General features: G+C 37.5%; 1 protein-coding gene across 1 annotated transcript in view; it reads left to right on the forward strand.

Moving 5' to 3' along the window:
* LOC137274797 (uncharacterized) overlaps positions 1-19544 on the forward strand; it is a 48892-nt gene extending 29348 nt beyond the window's left edge. Inside the window, exons 13-22 of the mRNA XM_067808130.1 lie at positions 3042-3108; positions 3234-3430; positions 4101-4170; positions 4655-4809; positions 5372-5426; positions 6108-6187; positions 7051-7688; positions 16824-17044; positions 17913-18090; positions 18359-19544. Of these exons, the coding sequence (XP_067664231.1) occupies positions 3042-3108; positions 3234-3430; positions 4101-4170; positions 4655-4809; positions 5372-5426; positions 6108-6187; positions 7051-7688; positions 16824-17044; positions 17913-18090; positions 18359-18491 (1794 nt within the window). The 3' untranslated portion in view covers positions 18492-19544. The remainder of the gene's footprint in view (positions 1-3041; positions 3109-3233; positions 3431-4100; positions 4171-4654; positions 4810-5371; positions 5427-6107; positions 6188-7050; positions 7689-16823; positions 17045-17912; positions 18091-18358) is intronic.
* The last annotated feature ends 1342 nt before the right edge of the window (positions 19545-20886 follow it).

A 20886-nucleotide genomic window follows, 5' to 3' on the forward strand; every position in this document is an offset into this window, starting at 1 on the left:
CATCATTGAATTCTCCACACATCATAGAATCAAATTACAAATGGTCTTTGTTACCAACACCAAATGTCTACATGAAACGAACGAGAATGAACGCGGTGCTCGAAAGACTGTGCCTTTCAAATGTAAACAAAGAAAAAATCCAACTTTAAACTACGTGGCATTTTCGGAAATTTTCCATCATCCAGCCGTGTAATCATTGCTTACAATGGTTAAGTAAGCATAGAATATTAAGTTGAAGAGTATCGCAGCAAGAAATAGCAAGTTAAAAAAATATACAATGCAATCATTTAATGATTCATAAGCAACTGTCAAAGTTTCCGTGCAGCGTGACGCCATGACTGACGCAAAATCAAGCAGAACGACAACGGTACTTAAGGCATTTCTGGCTTCTTCCGTCATTTATAATGTAAACGATAAAAAACATATAACAATACACAGATACTCAGAATAATTCTGATTACTTACATCTCATATTTATGTTCAAAAGATCCCTGAATCAAGGCAAGAGTCCTCGCAAAATCCGATGTACCCTTGTCAGTAAAGCCGCCATTTTGAAAGAAATCGGTCATGGGTAGTGATGTCACACGTCAACATTGTTTCACATATTAGGCAATTTCTTTGAGGAGGAGAAGGTCGGTTGAACAAGAGTAAACACAATGTTCATATCATTCCAATTGCACTTTCGGTATTGTGATGTATATTTTGCGACTAGGTGCGAGTTTGACAAAATCGTTTTGAAACATATTTTGATAGCAACTAGGATATTTAACTCAATATTTATACGAAAACTGCTTAAGAATATATAACAGGTCATGTCTTAATTTGGACAAACCTTACATACACAATCTAATAGTTCTCTCTTTTTACCTTTCATTACATACCTATGAAGAGAAATAATATAATCATAAATGTTTATATCCTAAATGAATATTCATTTACGCTAAATTGATGCTAGGCAGGTGCACGTGTTGCTCACAATAAGATACGTAGTAAAACTGTATAATTGTTGATATATTCAGGACATTATTTCGTTTTGTCTAAAGAGTGTTGAATTCTGGCATAGAAGCCGAGACCTTTGACATATACAATGGAAATTAGGTGAGATATATACTAATCAGCAATCCGACTCGTCTTTTTCCGACGTCACAAAATGCACAAAACATGCCATGACGTCAACTAAAATGTTGCATCATTTTCAGTTCTGTTATTATATAATGTCATTACATTTTAAGATGTGTCTGTTACTCCGTTAATAGTGATGCAAAATTAATCAAAATACATCTTCACAAACAGGAGAATTTGGGAATCTAAGAACTAAATTATCTATTGCCATCCAAATGGATTTCTTATGTAGTACATTGGTATCTTTCCTTATAAACTGTGAAACTACCAAAATGTCTCCCCTCACATTGGGGAACTTTGTATTGGAATAGGTTTGTTCACTGTGTACAAAACATTACAAAAATATACTGTCCGTATTCACAGCAAATTCTCTCCATGTGATCTTAGTTACACTGACCTGATGTAAAGCATAGCGGGGTTATGCCCCCTTATCTTTATGCGTGCATCGTCTCCCTGTGGACGTCATAGAAGAGAATCCATTTTTGACATTTATTGCGGGCCATTTTTAATATTGAGCGTATAACGTTGTGCATTAACACATAAATCCATTTCATATACACTTATGTCGTTCTGACATTAGGCTGTATTTTCTTCGCTCACACTTTTCGTAAAGATGATAAATTTAAAAAATCATAGCAGAGTGCTTTTATTGGTACACGATGAAAGCGGAGAAATTTAATGATTTTTTAACGCACACAAAAGTTTTGGACAACATTTAGCGGTATCTGTTTCTCAAATCCCTAAGGTTGTCGCAGTTATATTTATACCAACGGATAGGAAAATTAAATATTCTACATTATTGTGTAATTTTATAGCCATGCACAGATCCAAGACCACCCTAGCGCAATTTTCGCACAACGTTCACTTTTCAAACCTTATGAAAATGAGCGCCTGAAAAAAAATCGGCATCCACAGGTTAAGGTTACGGCTAAGTTTGGAGCCCATGTTAAGGTTGCCCTAAGGTTGTTATGTGCAACAGGCATATCTTTTTCTTAAGGTGATCGTAACTCTAACCTTAGTGCTTAAGGTTGATCTTAGCTAAGGTTGTTTTGAACAACGGGGCACTGTTCTATCCTGGATCTTCACAGGTCCATATTCCTGTTATACACAGGCATGGCAACGTAATGTGGAGATGTAAACTGATGTATCACTCAGACACTTTGGTCAAACCCACAAGAAACATAACTAGGGTCATCCAGGATCTGATCATGTGATCATAAGTTTCGACGACCCCAGAGATGTACGTCTGCACAGCAGTTCATGGTGCCTTAAACAAATACACCTGGGCCCCTAGTGATTTTGTCATAAGTGAAGGAACAACTTTCTCTGAGTACCGTATCTAAGGGTCAAACTTGTGCAATGGGAGTGTATGTGCCACATCTGCTTGACAGAGTTGTCTCCCATGGATATATTAGGATCCAGTGAGTACTGGTTTGAATGTGAGGTTATTCCTGATGTGCTCCTCTTAGTGTCAGCACAATTGATTGTCACTGTGTTGAGTCCTACACATCAAAGACCTGCTTGCTTTCACACATTAACTACATGTGGTGGGGGAATTCAAAAAAATAATTATGTGCATTTCTGAATTGAAATCAGTGATAATTTTCCAATATATATTTTCACATATATTCCAACAAGCAGCAAGACCAAGTCATAGCTGTGATATTGGAAGTAATGATTTTTATCCTGATTTGGGATCTTTCACATTTGTGAAAATTTGAAAAGGCCGTGATAACTCCCTGCATGGGTATTATAGCTGTAACATTGTTTACAACTAGTTCAGTTGTCATATCTGATCATTTTGACCTCACTTGTTCAGATAGTATCACATGCATAATGGTTGACGTGCTTGAATTGTGTACTTCCAAAAGCCTTATATTTTTTTCTGATTGTGTAATAATTGCAGTGTTTTTCTTCAGGTTTGTGCTGCAACAAGTAAGGGCAAAGGTGAAAGGTCATCTGTCATCGGCACCACAGCTGAGCTAGGTAATACAGAGTCAGTATAGCATGATGCAGGTAGACTGAATACTGCTGAAACACAGTATTCCATGAGCTAAGTAATACAACCTCTGGTGTACCACAATCACCCACCCCTTTTCCATTTTGTCCAGGTGCCCATGCCCCGTCCCGACCTCAAGTCCACGTGTTGGGTCGCAATGAGGTCAACTTGACCTGGGGTCCACCAGAGGTACCTCTTGGCAGAATAACCCGCTATGACGTCATCATGAATGGAAAGACAGTGTACTCAGGAACTGATCTGTGCTACAATGCCCGCAGGTTGACCCCGGATACAGAGTATACATTTGTTGTATGTATAGCTTGTGTTTTGTATCACAAGTGATTCAAATTGAATGTGTATTGTGTTGTAGGTGTTAAATATGACAATTGTTATGCATCGTAACTTTTGCATACTGCATGTGTAACAAATACTGAATAGCAAAAGACATGCAAGTGTCAAAAAACTGAAATCTCATTAAAGGTAAGCATTCATGTTTATGTCTTCTATTTAAAAACTTGACAAAAAACAGAATTGTGTTTCTATTGCTGTTCAGTATGATTGTTACATGTTATATGTGTTATGTTTTGTAAGCGTCATATTTGCATGTCATGTATCACGTTGCATAATGCATATGTAATGAAGAAGTGCATGCCACAGTCTGTGAAAACTGGTGAGGTTTGAACCCATAACTGCAAAATGTATGACTATCCTATACCCCAACTTCAACATGGCTGTTTAACTTCATGACTCATAAAGTTTATAGCTTAACATTGACTGACAGCCGTCGTGCGTGACATATTTCAGCTGATGCCCATGACTCTTACAACTCTTCACAAAGATGTTGAATTTTTTTACCATGGACCAAAGTTTACAAAATTATATATGCATGCATGTATTCCAAGCTTATCGTTGTCTAGTTAAACTTGTTTTGAAGTGGACTAGTATCTTCCACAAGTAACAATTTATCCTGCTGTTGTAGGTGGTGGCACTTACAAATGAAGGGAAGTTTGAGAGTAAGGCAACAAAGAAACGAACATCAAAGGATGAATGTGAGTGGTCTTTGTAGTTTCTTAACCCGTCACCTGGAGGTAGTCACTCACCTTTCAGTACCTCTCAATATTATGTCATGTCTGATTCATAATGAACACTTTCATAAAGATCTGATGGCTATAAAGAATTGGATTTTGGAAGAAGACACATGCTGTATCAGTCAAAATATATATACAAAACAAACTATGATTAGTGGTCCCAGACTTGGTGTTTGGTGTACATTATTTGCTCACTGTCAAGCTGTATGTGAAACACAGTAACTCACGTGAACAAATTTTATATAAATGTTAAGAAAGACATCAGCAGGATCCTCAGCTAATTAAGATCGGGAGATCACACAATATACCCTGAGACTGAGAGACCTCTCAGCAACTGTCTTGTTTCCAGGTTTTGGTGTCAATCCTTGGCAAATTTAGGACCTAACATTAGTTTCAAAATGTTCCAACAACTTTCCAAAATAATAATACTTTGCACAATTTCCAGATGATACAAATCGACCTCCATTGTATCAGCCACCCAAACGGGAATCCATCACTGAAGAGACAATTCCAAAAGTGATACCTCTGCAGAAGAAAAGAAAGTCTTTGACAGAGGGGAAACAGACGGAGGGGAAGCCTGTTCGGGTGCCGAGCGCCAAGGTGGGACAAGATACACAAGGATTTCTTTGTGTTCCTCAATAAACTAAGTTTATGATGAACATTCTTATGAAGAATTGGTACTGGTTGTTTGATGCGAAAACGTTTCAGCTTTCAGTCCTTCAACATGATTTCTCAACCTTCATGTCATGGATTTAATGCAGTTTAACAAAATTGCAATTTCACTCACTGAAGTACCTGTTGAACCAGCATATGAATACAGTGCTAGGGTGAAATGTCCCAGTTATACAAATAATATGCTATGTTTGTGTCACATGGATAACAAATATCTAAACTTAATGGTAGCATGAGGTGACTTGGAGGTTATATATATCATATATAACTGCTGTAGATAAGCCAAATTTTGAAGACCATAAAAGCAGCCCGTAGAAATGGGGTCGGCTTATCTTCAGGTGACATTTTCGTCAAACCATATATCTGGTGACCAGAAAGAAAGTAATGCATTGATACAAGGAGCTACCTCAGTTGCATGATTACATGATGATTGCAGGTTTATCAAAGAGTGGTTCAGATATTCAGAAAAGGTTGTTTCTGTTTATTGCAGAATCGGTCAAAGACCCCAACAAACACAGAGAACATTCCACCCAGACCAAGCTCAGGTGTGTACCCTGCGTCAAAAATGACTGAATAAGTTGTCCTAACTCTGCTTTGAATAGTATTTCTGTTATATCAAGGCATATACGAGAACAAAGCCCGTAGTGGTTGTACAAAAGAACCTTAGTGCTAAGACTACCTTAAGTCTATGTTAAGGTATGGGAGTAACGGCCACCTTAGCGCTAAGACTACCGTAAGTTTGTGTTAAGGTATGGGAGTTACAGTCATCTTAGTGCTAAGACTACCTTAAGTCTATGTTAAGGTATGGGAGTAACGGCCACCTTAGCGCTAAGACTACCTTAAGTTTGTGTTAAGGTATGGGAGTTACAGTCATCTTAGCGCTAAGGCTACCTTAAGTCTATGTTAAGGTATGGGAGTTACAGTCACCTTTGCGCTGAGGTCACTTTATACAACGGCACCAAGGTCTTTGACATTCATGGTGCTGACAACCCCAAATACAACCAGAGCAAATATGATTTCCAACCCACCCTCAAAGGTCTCAACAACAGTGCCCTCGTATTACAAACAGATAGTGGTCAAGGAGTTTGTAGCGAAGTAATTCAGTACTGAGTTACTGAAGCAATGCATCATGGTACATTATTCCATGATACAAACAGACTTTGTCAGAGAGTATTTGTAAAATCATCATCATCTCGTAATTTGTCCATTTTGTTCCTGTGTTCCAGCAGGCAGCGTGTCAACTCGTCGTGGCAGCCAGGTATTGTCTGACTCATCCAGCCAGGTGGAAGACACACATATCACTCCTGTAAGAGATTCTCTGACCTGATTTGTTTTTAAAAAATCATAACAAGAAATACTGTAGCTTTAACATTGTTTTAGCCATGTAGTGTTTCCATGTATTTCTTACTTCGACATTGCTCTGTATAGTCTTATTTGTGTAATTGTGACTTGGATGATAATGTCTGGTCCAGCTATTTATTTCTAACTGAAATACTGCCGAGTGACTGTCAAACATTATAGCTGAAATGAATAGAATTATCATTAAGACCCGGAGGCAAATGCATTAGTAAACACATTTTTATGATTACCAAGCAATACATCAAATAAACAAGATATACCTCTATGGAATTAAATTTCTATCAACTTCTCTATCTCATGAAATATTACTACCATTTGGAAAAATATATTTTTGGTGAAGATCACTCAGATTTCAAAAGAAAATGGCTATGTCTTTTTCAAAATGACTAAACCAACAAATTGACACAGTGAGTGTTTCAACACTACAACCTGCACTCTCTCGTCTATACTCTCTCCTTATCTCTCCTTTCCTTCTCATCTTTAGAGAAATTAAATTACTTATGTTGTGTATGTAGATAAAGAAAAGAAAACAACAGGATAAAGGCCTGCACCATATATCTGGAAAATATATGCTGTAACTGGTCTGTTCTGTAACATTTGAGGGAATGAAATATTAATTTAACAAAAAATAAAAGAATTATCATTAAAATGCTGCACGTTTTCAGAAATGAGCAGGCCACTGTAAATTGGTCTTTTCAACTGCCCTCCTTCTTCAGGCAGTTAATGAAAGACCTCAGGCTTCTGCAAATGATATTGCCCTGAAAAATAGTGTTACCCTTATAACAAACTGAACTCTAACCCATGTCACAGGTCCAGAAAACAGCACCAGTACCGAAACCTGTACCAGCTGAGCCAAAGAAGGAGGCAAGACCTTCATCGCTTAGGAAAGACCGGACTTCCAGAATCTCATCTACGTCCTCCTCCACAGCTAGGGACTCCTCCCACCGAGCAATCAAAGTTGATAAATCACCGACAGTGCCTAAAACAATGTTCCCAGTGGCAATAAGTTATGTTTCCATTCATGGAGGGGATGATTTTGACATGACCTTTGACCCTAGCAGGTCACCTGAGTTCTATATTAAGAAACGTGGTGGTCCAGTGGAAGGTTCTAGTTTGAAATTAGAACGATCTCGAACATCATACATTGGACCTAAACACTCAAGCAAACATAAAGGATTATTAAATGACCTTGACCTCTCAGAAGAGCCCCTGGATGTAACAAGTAGTGGTTCAAAAGCATCGAGTGTTGACCGTGGGGGAAAATCATCACTGCCAAAGCCTTCAGTGCCAAGTCAGCAGTATTTGGAAGGTGGGAGATCAGTGACATTCTGTGGGGAGAACAATCGAGGTTCCACTAAATCAATACAAAGTCCACGGGGAGGCCATGATGCATCACGGGAAGTGATAGATATGGACCAGTTGGATCAGGAGTTTCAGAAATCAAAGAGGTAGGTCTATCCAGTTTTGACTTTATTTGTGTGAATACTTTTCATATTGACCTTTTAAACGGGTTCGGTTTGTGATCCGGAAACTGCATGTTGTGGTTTGATCACTATGGTTACAGATGCATGTTGTTTTGTTGTGTTGTTTGAGACCAGTATTCAGCTGTTTTCTCACCCTATATATATTTTGCATGAAGCTCTCTACACGCTTCAAACTATCTATATAATCAATGTGCTTCAATCTCTATTGTGATTGGATAAAATGACCAAAGAAACTGTTCATCAGTGAACAGCTTTATGTATAAAAAAAAATTGCTCAGAACCTTTTTTGTTAATATAGTTGTTATTTGTGGAGAAATTTAAAATATGTTCATCCTATATTTCAATAATGACACTTGGAACACCTACATACTTACCTTGTTGTAAAAGATGACTAATGGCATCGGGTGGTCAGGCTTGCTGACTTGGTTGACACATGTCATCGGTTCCCAATTGTGCAGATCGATGCTCATGTTGTTGATCACTGGATTGTCTGGTCCAGACTCGATTATTTACAGACCGCCGCCATATAGCTGGAGTATTGCTAAGTGCAACGTAAAACTAAACTCACTCACTCACTCACTCACATACTTACCAATTGATCAGGAAGATGGCATCCAAATAATTTTTCAAGTGTTACCCTGACACTGCAGTTGTGACAGTTTATTTTGACGTTTCACTTTTTCCACAACTCTGTCAGTACTGATTTCATGTCAAAGACAGGTAGGTCCCAGTGCTTGTTGAAATTGACCCAGATGAGTGGATGGCAGACACCGATATTGTTCATGCCGTCAATCATGGGCTTGCACGATTGTTGGCTGGAATATTGAGGACTTCAGGGTTAAACTATGCTCACCTTTGACAGGCATTGAATTAATTAGACATGATCATAATTAATGAATAGTGTCTTTCTTTGCACAGGATGTGGGGACTTTAAGATAAACATACATACATACATACATACATACATACATACATACATACATACATACATACATACATACATACATACATACATACATACATACATACATACATACATACATACATACATACATACATACATAGTTTATATTGTGAAGAAACTATGAGTCTGCACCCAGATAAAGGGAATTGTTACTTCATCTATTCAAAGATAAATGAAAGTTCAGTCTAAGTAAACTCTAAGTCTCGAGTCTAACAAAACCTACTAGAAGGTCGCGCCAGGTAACCTTTGAGCAACCAATGACCATCCAATCAAACGCAATACAATTAAATAGATTTAACCAATCAGGCAACTGCTACTATTTAGGGATCGGAGGGACTTTCAAAATATTCAGGTCACTGACACAGATCTCTCCATAAAGAAAAATCTGCATATAACACAGTTATTTGACCTGCAGTATATACGCTTTGGGGTTTCTGTTAACAAGATTACCATTAGCTAATATATCTGCAAGATAACATCCTTAAGTATTGCCAAAAACACTATTTTCAGTGATTGTTTACTCACCGTTGTCATCGAGCGTACGCTAAATAGCATTCAGAATCATTTGGGTATGAATCTTTTCGAGATAAAAAGTTCAAAAGGTATGTGCGAATGTGCACTTTCACGATTTGGTAGTCTGTGTTCTGACTGGTCAGTCTCAAAGGTTACTTGATGCAACCTCCCATAAGGTTTTTTTAGACTCCGTAGTGGAGTGTAACAAAAAGTACTGAGGACAAGTTTACTTAGACTGAATGAAAGTTACTTCATCTGTTCAAGGATGAATGGCGACAATTACATTTTTGTATTGATGGTGTTATTGTAGGGGAAGTTATTCCCTGTCTAAATATGCTGTGCTGTAAGTACCTACTTCAGGATGGTAGTGTCTCTATCTTGTAGAATAACCTGCTCCACATTTACTAGCCCATAGGTCTTCAGTACATAGATATGATTCCTTCAGTTGCCCTCTGGCTTGTCAAGCAAGAGACACGGGTTTCATTCCCAACACGGGGATGTGTACCCAACCTAGATTGTAGTTTTCCACAATCTAAAACCCATTGTGCTTGTGATGAGAACCAAGGCACCATATAGATAACAGTTATCCATGTTTAGGTTCAGCACATGACATACCTTATGCAGTACTGGTACCCTGTAACCTTTCAGTGTAAGGAGCTTGAATTTCAGAGACGAGAGGTAGTGTCATTTTGGTTGCTACCTCAGTGGGCTGTACATTTGACAGTATATCTTACCTCACATAATGTTGTTTTCTGATTGGCTAAGCGCTATTCTATTATTTTCAATGTATCCCACTAACAGGTTTCATTGTACTTTCATTGTAACCCGGTGCCAATGGCAACACATTCTGTATTTCTTAGTGGTACTTCTTTATCACAAATGACATTGAATCATGCATGATGCATGGAAATTACCAATGTTTCGCAAGTCTGTTTTTTCTTGTGTTATCTGCAAAATCTAGAGATGACTATGAAAAGATTTACCTCACATTCCTGTAAATAACTTCTGACAAAATGTTCAAATGTATTCCCTATGAGTATTAAGAAGGGGAATTACACAGCAGCGACTCAATGAAGACAATACACCTGCGTGAAAAACAGCAGGATGCAAGATTCAAATCTTTTGATTCACACAGGTTGGCTGAAGTGTACAATCTGATGCCCATGCTTCAAACAGTTCAAATTTAACATTGAGGTGTTCGGTAAATAAATATGTTGTTCGGTAAATAAGTATGTTGTTCGGTAAATAAATATGTTGTTCAGTAAATAAGTATGTTGCCCATGAGTTGATATGCCCTTGATGTTTGTTTGTGTTCCCCTTGCCCTTCGGGTCAATCAGAATATCATAGTCTGTTCTACTCAATTACAACAACTCCCAAACTGAAGATCTGAAGTCTAACATTTCCAAACTTGGTTGTGTAATATATATCCCTAATAAGCAGAAGACTTCTACATCTTTTGGTAAGAGTGAACAAAGGATTCTGGGCCCACTTGCACAGAAAATCTTAGTTACAATCAATCTTAGGCCCCTACAATCAACTTTACAATCACCATACAATTGCTCCAACCCTCTTGCACAAAGACTATATTAAGACAACATGGATTTAAGATGGCAGTTTGTTTGATGATTCTGTTTGATGAATACTTGTTTCATATCTTAAATGATTAAAACCCTCGTCTCTCGTCTGACTCAATTTTAGATTTATGAATGAGAAAGAAACTTTTTCTTGCACGTTTCCTAATTGTTGATTATTTTAGCTATAGACCAAGACAAAATCCTGATTGAAAAAAAAAGATGTAGAGTTCTGCGATGTCACAACATTAAATGCATTGGGCATGGCAGACTTTACTGCTAGGACATAACATGCCAAGGGAAACCACTCCCAGCCTGTGTCAAAACTAAGATTAGCTGCCCTTGAGTTATTGAAAAGGTCACGGCCACTGCTAGTCGCATGCAGACACCTTTCTTTACTATCATTTTCTTTGTAATGAAAAAAGGCATGTTGTTCCAGACTTCTTCCAACACTGAACAGCGTGGGAATAGTACTTTATTATCTCGATACTCATGTGGTTCACATTTTCACAAATGTAGGTTTTGATTGTAACTTACAATGATCTTAACCTATGATCGCTTTGTGCAAGTGGATGGCGATTGTAACTAAAGCCTAAGATCACAATCATAAGGATTTATAATATTTTTTATTTTAATTTTAATAATAATAATAAGATCTTTCTGTGCAAGTGGGCCCAGACCAGCACATCTGATTCCTTTACAAATATACCAGTAACCAGGGACTGTAGCTCAAATTGACCATAACTGCCATCATTTTGTTGTGGATACTTGTGGCAGCCTGTTTCTGCATCTTCTGTCTAGAGTTTCCTCAAAGGTGTATTCCTGTTCTGTTTAGATTTTCATGTTTTCAAATCATATGTCCAAACTTAGGTGGTATGAAATGAAATCCCTCATTATGCTGTCCAGTCTAAGTCCAGGTTTATTTCACCTACCCTCTATGAAAGTGTCCTCAGATCTTGGGGCAGACGTATCATATGGAAGTGAAGATTTGATTATGTTTTCATTGACTCCACTGACAATAGAAGAAGTCATAGCTATGTACTTGTGGTCACTCTATGTCTGATAGTGAAAATGGAGCCATGTGAAGCTAATACAGAAGTCGTATGTACATCTAGTCCACCTTTCAGTCCAAGATGAAGATGTATTACCTCTGTAGCTATTAATCTAAAGCAACATCATTTATAGTTGCATAACAACGGATAGATTTTTATAAAATGTAGTTCTTTGTTCTTGACACCTAAGATGAACACATTAATATGTTTGCATTCATAAATCATGCTTGTAGTGAGCCTTCGGGCTGTAACACTTGACCCATCCATCCTGCTTCATCATCTGTCTTAGTGACAAGGGTCATGACCTGTTAATGGTATACTGCCCCAACAGTAAATACCCTGCTTGTTCATCTGGCCCCCATTTCTTAAACAAATTTAAGTCTGTTTTCAGACTTTTGACTCAGGGGTTTTTTTTTGAGAAATACAACAGAGTTAAAAATTCAGTTGAGTCAAAATCTCAAACTCAGTTTGTAATTTGAGTTAAAAGTTTGTTTAAGTTTGTTTCGAGAAATCAGGACCTAGTCTATTACTGACTTTCTTTGTCTTCAACAATGAATAAATCATTGAATAGTTAAGCAACACCACTATAAATTTATGTATATTTTATCTGTAAGTGCCTGTGGTGTTGTTTTGATTGATGTGTAGAATACCTTAGCTACCTGCTGACATGCTGATACAGGGTCACCTGAGTTTCACAGATGCTCAGTGTACAGGTGCTTGAGACTCATGTGACGCAAACATGCAAAAGTTCAACTAAAACAGTGGTCAGATAACTGACACATGCAGTTGCATTAAAATTGTTCTCAAAACCTGTCATTTAATAAGCAAGACATATTTCTGTGCTTCAGTGTGTTTATGCCACTTTGTTATGAAAAATATGTGTTACCTTAGATATTGGTTAAAAAGTATGATATACTCCAAACTATTTCCTGAAAATATATGCACAGGAACAGGACAATACATTTGAAATGGTAGATCACCCCATCCAATCATTGTAGTGCATATTTTCATTGACTGTTTTGTTATACAACATTCCCTCGAGAGGTGTGTACATTATGCCTTAGTGAAAACTATTCACACAAAAACATATTGAAGGTAGTGCCTAACATTTTTTCAAGCTGTATATATTCAATGAGGAAAAGAAGATACAAGGTTTTAAGTGTTAGGAGGACATGATATAACATGGAAATTATGTGTCAATTATAATTATTTAATATATGAATGTTTACCAGTATGTTTGCATGAGATGTTAGCATTCCCAAACAGGAGTTTATCTTACATTTTTTCAAGCTCTTTTTGGTTAATTATCAGTTTTTCAAAACAATATTGAAAAATATTCAAAAGACAAGCTTTTATACACTATGAAGTCAGGAGAGAAAAAATGAGAATAACCTCTGTGACTCCAATCAAAGACATGCTCAAAATATTTGACACATCGGTCAATTTCTGGACGAGAGCAAGTGTCAAAGATGCCTTGTTTGATGGGTTTGGTAGCTTGCTGACCAGGATGATTGTATGTCAGACTACCCCAGTGGTGTGGATTGTTGCTTATGCTGTCAGTCACTGGATTCCCTGACGCAGATGCGATTATTTATCAACCAGTGTTGTATAAGTATAATATTGCTGACAGCTCTGTAAAGTTACACACAAAAATATGTAGAACAGGTTTATTAACTTTGAGCAGAGGATGTTTCTTCAACATGGATATTTTGGGACATTAATGTTACTAGTGAGGACTGAACACGCAATCTCACTAAAATCCTAGTGAAGATTCATTATACCAAACTTTCTTTACTTAGTACAGATGTAGTAGCAATCAGCATAAACATATCATCAGCTTGGTAGAAGAGATGCCTTTGAGCAGTTGACTGTATACTCTATTATCCTTCAACTTTATGTAGTTCTTACCTTACCACAATCTCAGTAGTGGCAGTTAGTTTACCATCTAACAGTACTTATTAAAAATTATGTTAAATTATGAAAAAGTTTTTCTAATAGGCATAACCTGACTTCTCAGTTACTGTATATCTATGTGTAATTATGCATGGCTTGGAAAGTACAGAAACCCTCAGTCCTGGGTTCAAATCCTGTGTTTCCAGAGTGTTCTAGGTTTGTCAGCACCAAAGTGGTGAACATCTCAGACCCATGCTATGCTATCATGGAAGGATATAAGTGGAATACTGTTCTCATTGGCATTACACCCACACTAATTGTATATCAATGTAGATATTTTCAAGAATGATAATGACTTTTCATAATATAATTACATTTTGATATGTTCAAGTGTATAGAATTAATTAAATAAGTCCACTTTAATATTATTGGTTGTTTATATGTTATGTCACAAGATTCATGCAATATATTGAACTGACATCTAGGTTCGACAGTATTTATGGTCAGTCTGTTTTCATAAAAAAAACAAAATTCTGTAATTCAAAAATCTTGTAGAAATCAACACATCAGTTAATGCTGTTTTATCTGCACGTCTCTATTGCACATGACCTTCACATTCCAGGCCAGCGAGCCACCACTCTGCATACAGTAGCGCAGGGTCGGTGCTGCCATCTAGTGGCTATACAGTCGCACCATACTTTATAGAATCACATCACGAGTTCTTACAGAGGACTAACACCTTTATTAGCAGTCACAGGTAACCATGCAAATGACGTATGGGCCACTACACTTACGCTAGATATGCTAGATCATGATTACTTGCATGTACGTATACATTAGTTAAAATTTGTCTACTAACTCACTAATGAATTATTACTTTTTAATTTATTGCTAAGGTACCTTCTGCTATTTGGTAGATCTATATCTCAACTGACTCTGGTGACTCTCATACTGTATAATATCCCTGACAGTAATATTTTTCTTTCTCTAAAACTGGTTAGTCAGTACAGTCAATAACATGCTATTTCCCATAGACTTGTGATCAGTCTTGCTGTGTTTTGAGAAGTGAATAATGCTCCTTAAAAATAGAATGTTCCAAACAAGACAATTAATAAATGAAATTTAATACATTTGAGCCAAAACATAGATATGTTCGGTAAGGGCATTCCAGTGTCATGTATGTTGGGTACATGTTATTTGAAGGTCTGCCAACCTTCATTATGACTCAATGACTACCTCTAACTATTCATATCATGTCAAACCTTTTACATTCTCCTGCTGACATGGTTTACGCTAGTTGCCACTAGTTAGATGCTGCTAGATGTATCATGGCATTTGGGAATATCCTATTCAATAGTTGTGTAGTATATCATCAAAAGGCATTGTTCTAGTAATCAAGGCTGGGATGAGTCACCCAAGTACCCATGTCAGTTCTGCTGTTCCTCTTTTCATGGTAACCAACTACCAACCTGAGTCATGTGACCTTATAACTACGAAAGAATGCATCAGTCAAAATACAAATAAAACATTCAACCTGGAACCCTTCTCCGATGTAGCTTGCTTGTTTAATGTCAAGTGTCTGCCTGCCTGATGTTTCCATGGTGAAAGGGGCAGTGGGGTAGCCTGGTGGCCGAAGGCCAGGGTTTGATTCCCCATATGGCTCAATGTGTGGTGTACCCCAGTGTGACATTACTGTAATATTGCTAAAGATGGTGTGAAACCCAAAACACTGACTCAGTCAGCACTGAAGAGGACCCATCACCTGTAAACTTAGTTCTTCACAGGGTGCATTTGGTATCTTAATCTACATTATATGGATCAAAATTGTACTAAACACCAGTGCAGTGACTGACACATGCAAAGGGAGGTAACTGTAAACATACGTTGTTCATTTGTTCATGGATACATGTTTGGGTTAATGCTACAAGTCCGGGGATATATATCTACTATTCATCCCAGCCTTTACCATATGTTGCCTTGTTCCTGCTGTAATTGGCTCTGCTACACTGCGACATGGTGGTTGGTATACAACTGCTGGGATATACCACAGGTGATAGGTCATTTTGTATTTGCCTTATTAAACAGTCCCTTCTCATGCTATACAGCTCATTATTATGAGAGATTTTGTCCTTAATTCTGCAGAACTGAAGGCATGTAACATTTCCCCGTAACTTTTATCGCAACATATCGGTAAAATTGATGTGTAAAATGAAGTGTATTTATTAGCACTCTGAAGACAGATTTAACTTGCGAATCCCTTCTTTAAATTTTCATAGTGAATGAATTTTTATTGCAGTGATTATGGTATGTTGTCAGACTAAATAAGTTACATAATTCATGTCAGGACATGCCTAAATATGATTTTAGGTTAGCAAGACTGTCTGAAGATATTTAAAGTAAATGCACAGGCTTGAGAGTGTTCCTTTCTAAGTTTTTGTTTATGACAATCCATGTAAATGAAGTAATGATTTTGAAACTATGTATCATGATACAGGGAAGTACCATTGTTACTGTACCATACTTTCTTTGCTGCTTGTGAACGCCAGTCAGTTCATCTAACGCTTGTCTTTTCTTTCAGTATAGTCTATATGTAGCTCTCTGCACCTTTACATATCATTTTGTATCTTCAGTAACATGTTTATTGAGAATTGTACTGCTTTATATATTTTTAAATTATTGTGTGTTATTTCCTAGTTTTAATATTTAAACTGACAAAAAGAAAATGAATAATATATTCAACCTTAAAATTTGTTGAAAGGAATGTTCAAGTAAATGTGTTCATTTGTGTACCTCAGTTTACCATAAAGGTCGTAGGTCAAAGTGGTTAACAAGATATTCTGTTGTGTAGTAATTTTCTTCATGATTTTTATCAGTTTTTATTAGTTTAGTCATATATTAATTTGTTACTATGTTATTTCATATTAGTATTATGATCATCTTATATATTTAATTTTCTAATTTCAATTAAGAGCACTTGGTGTATTGTATCAGTCTATGTAATAGTTATTTCAGTAGAAATGTTTTTGAGTTGTTTAGGTTGTTGTTGGGAAGATATAATCCTCTTTACACAACTTACAGGATGTTAATGCCATATTTTTTATCCAGGCCTGGCTTGAAGAAAACCTTAGATCGCCTTCCAAATAAAGTGAGTTTTCCCATCAACGTCGCCATGGCCACAGGACCTGTGACATTTTCTCCTGAAATTCCCGAAAACAAAGTTGCAAAATCTCACAACAAATTTGTCCCAATGCAACTGCGGACTCAGCCAGGAAATCTGCCACCTGCTCAGCTTCAGCGAGTCAGCACTGCACTGGCAGAACCTAGAGGTCAGTTCATGTGTAGCACCTGAGTGAGTGAGTGAGTGAGTGAGTGAGTGAGTGGGTGGGTGGGTGAGTGAGTGAGTGAGTGAGTGAGTGAGTGAGTGAGTGAGTGAGTGAGGTCAGTTCATGTGTAGCACCTGGGTGAGTGGGTGAGTGAGTGAGTGAGTGAGTGAGTCGAACTTAGAGGTCAGTTCATGTGTAGCACCTGTGAGTGGGTGAGTGAGTTTAACCATGAGGCCAGTTTATGTGTAACACTTGACCAATATCAGTGAGAGAGTGAGTTGAACCTAGACTTCAGTTTACATGTGGCACCTGACCTGTATGAATAAATGAGTGATTCGAACCAAGAAGTCAATTCATGTGTGGCACCTTACCTGTATGAATGAGTGATTCAAACCAAGAGATCAGTTTATGTGTAGTGCCTGGTCAGTACAAGTGAGTGAGTCATTCGAACCAAGAGGTCAGTTTATGTGTGGTACCTGACCTGTATGAGTGATTCGAACCAACAGGTCAGTTTATGCGTAGCACCTGGCCAGTACCACTGAGTGAGTGATTTGTATCTAGAGGTCAGTATATGTGTAGTCCTTATCCGGTGCGACTGAGTGAGTGATTCGAACCAAGAAGTCAGTTCATGTGTGGCACCTTACCTGTATGAAAGAATGATCTGAACCAAGAGATCAGTTTATGTGTAGCACCTGGCCAGTAGTCTGTGTGTGTGTAATTGCACAAGGAATGGATTTGTTACCTGATGAGATCCTATGGAATGACCAACAACACATGTGATTCCTATATAGGGTATAAATCAATAGAGGGTGTGAATTTCATTTTGTTGTGGATCTGTGATTTGGATTTCTTAAATATTTGTGTGTTTCAGTGAGCGGTGGATTTCCTGCCCGCCGATTGGAATCTCTCCCTCGTAGCCACACTCAAATTGCCACGGAAACCAAGGGTCCTCATTCGCCTGTGAAGAGAGGGAAAAATCATGGGATAGGTGGCTCCAGTGATGTTGACACAGCAGGAGTGCCTGGTCACCATAGCAACACCAAAGAAAAGTAAGCAGAGTCCAGATGGATTTCATTATCACGGCTTGACCATTGTGACAGATATTTCAATTGCTCAACACTGACCTCACTAACATTCATTTGTATGTGAAAATAATGATCGTCCAGTCACGGAAACCAGTTTACTGGATAAGTAAGTAATTTTATAATATTGTCACTTCATTTTAAGGATTCTTTTGGAAGCCAAGTCTTCTGGATGTCTGAGGTTCCAATAAACAGGGGAAGACTGTATACCAAAATTTAATCCATTGTATTTCAGAGTATCCAGGTCAAAGGGCTCCACTCACCGCAGACTCAACCAATCAGGCCACATCCGTGAACCCGATTCTGTCTTACTCAGCCAGTCATGGACCTTTAAAGCTCAGGAAGAAGCTCTTCAGGGGGCGAGGTAGCATCCAGTTAACACACCAATGTCATCTACCATTTAATATATTCATGTTATCTGTGTGAACATTTTGAAGTCATATCATGCCTGCACAAAAAAGTTTAATGCTATATTTCATTACGATTGTCATATTTGGTTCTGTATTATGATTCTGTATAGATCTATGTCCCTTGTTCACCAAAGTTATGCTGTGGTGCACAGTTGTAGGGTTTCACATATACATAGCCAGATCGTCAAAGTATGATGTTTTGGATGGTATTTCTGGAGACACCTGGTGTCAGTAATTTTCAATAATCCTATCATTTGTTTTTAGCATTGGTCCACTTTATGCACTTGAGGGTGTGGTTATTATGATGTGAGCCATCAAATATAGGAAGCAGTTAAAGTGCTTAAATTAGAACCAAAATACTGGGTTCAATTCCCAACATGGTGACAGTATGGTGGCGCTAGACATGCTGGTATACCATATTCACTCACTTAGGCACTAAGGACACATGTGTGAAACATGGAAGTGATCTGTGGACCTTCATCTGTGACGCCACAGATAATTATCTTATGCTGCTAAAACTCTGACAGTGTTGATAATTCTTGTTTACCCCCAAAGTATAGTGCTGTTGTGAGGCTAACATCTAGTAACTGAAACTAAATTAACTCATGGAATTAAAAGTAATTAAATTATGTTCAGAAATAGAAGGAAGCCTGGATACTGATAAGGGCAAACTTTTTGGATAGAGAAGGGTTTTTTTTCATTTTTCCATAAATTTAGTACTTATCTGATTCACCAACTTCTAATATGATCCTCAAAGAAGCTTAGACAGTCTCTTTATTTTCAGCATAAAAATATAATTTAGATTTGCTGACTTCCATGTGGTGCAGTAGACTTGATTCAGGCTCTGTATAAATGACTGTGGCATTGATTACTAAACCAAACCCATGTTATATCTTCTGTTGCACTACCTCATGAAAGAGTTCCACTTCAGATAAGTCAGTGTATTCTTTATGTTTACTGAAGAGCATTCAGGTATTAAGGGAGTGGATAAGGACGTTAACACTCATTCATTCCAACCCATGACGTTCATTACTAAGGACTTAACGGGTCTGCAAGTTTCAGATTTGTAAGTGGAAAAGAAGTAAACTTTAGTGTAGAGCCTTCTTGACATCTTCAGTCATTAAGATGGGCTAGTAAAACAAATTTCCTTTTTTTTCGCCTTTAAAATCGAACAGTCCAAGTATTTCCCTGTTTCCATGTTGATTTTGTTAGATAAGACTGAAATGAACCACAGAAGCAAGGAATATATGTTAGTCTCCAGGTTACCTCCCCCTGTATAACCTTTGTGCCTCTTCAGGGATGGAAATAATTCTGGAATTGCTTATGTACCCTGGTACAGTGGCACTGGTAAACTCACTTGCCCTGATAATTTTCCAACTGTACTAGCCGATTTTCTTGTTGATTATTTAAATAGACAACATAATTAACAATGGAAAGTCCACTGGACACTGGTATAATATGATATACAAATTAGCTTGCCTGACAGAAAAAAAACCCACTAGACTGGGAGGTCAGGCAGTGGGTTATTTCCACCCTGCTCTTTACCATTGGGAGTAGAAAGTCTGACATGGGTTTAAATCGAAGTGTGGTTTATGTGTACCAAGTAGGTAAGTGTGTGTACAATTACATGGAACATCCTTGAGTTTGTGAAACATTTGTATCTGGTACACTTACTGCCTGTATTAAGTGATATGGTTATCATCAATTGTTCATTTATATTTGTTTAAACATAACTCATACAAACATAACTCATACAAACATAACATAAAAAATAATGGTTGATTTCACCAAAACATTGGTTATTCTCATGGGACTTTGATTGGTTTAACTTCTTCATGGAAGATTGGGTTCATTGTTGGTGACCATAAATCCTTGAAACACACCTGGCCTTCACATGTATTATTCTTTATGTGGTGAAATATTTTAATAATACAAGCATAGAAAAGTGACTTTTATAAATGCGTCAACTCTGAACTCTGATTGATGCGTACTTCATGCAACAGGTTACACATGCTGATACAACACCTTCCCTTTGTTGTTGTGTATTAAGCAATACACAGGTGTTTATTAATCAACAGGTGTTTCATAAAGGATTACATAGGGGAATTATAGGGTTTGTTTATGCTCTGGTATTATATAATACTCTTGATGGAATATTTCCATCAAATTAGTATTGTGTGGGAACAGACTGGATCTGAATGAAGAGTGGAGTTTGAAGTCATTACCTTCCTATGTCATCTCACAGTAACTCTTATCTGTTCAACTCTCATCCTTAAAATGCATTGTTTTGATGTACATGGCATTTACAAAGTAACTTGATGTGGTTATCTCCCTTGTCTATGTACTTATATTT

The sequence above is a fragment of the Haliotis asinina genome, chromosome 2, assembly GCF_037392515.1.
Source record: "Haliotis asinina isolate JCU_RB_2024 chromosome 2, JCU_Hal_asi_v2, whole genome shotgun sequence".
Classification (NCBI taxonomy): Eukaryota; Metazoa; Mollusca; class Gastropoda; order Lepetellida; family Haliotidae; genus Haliotis; species Haliotis asinina.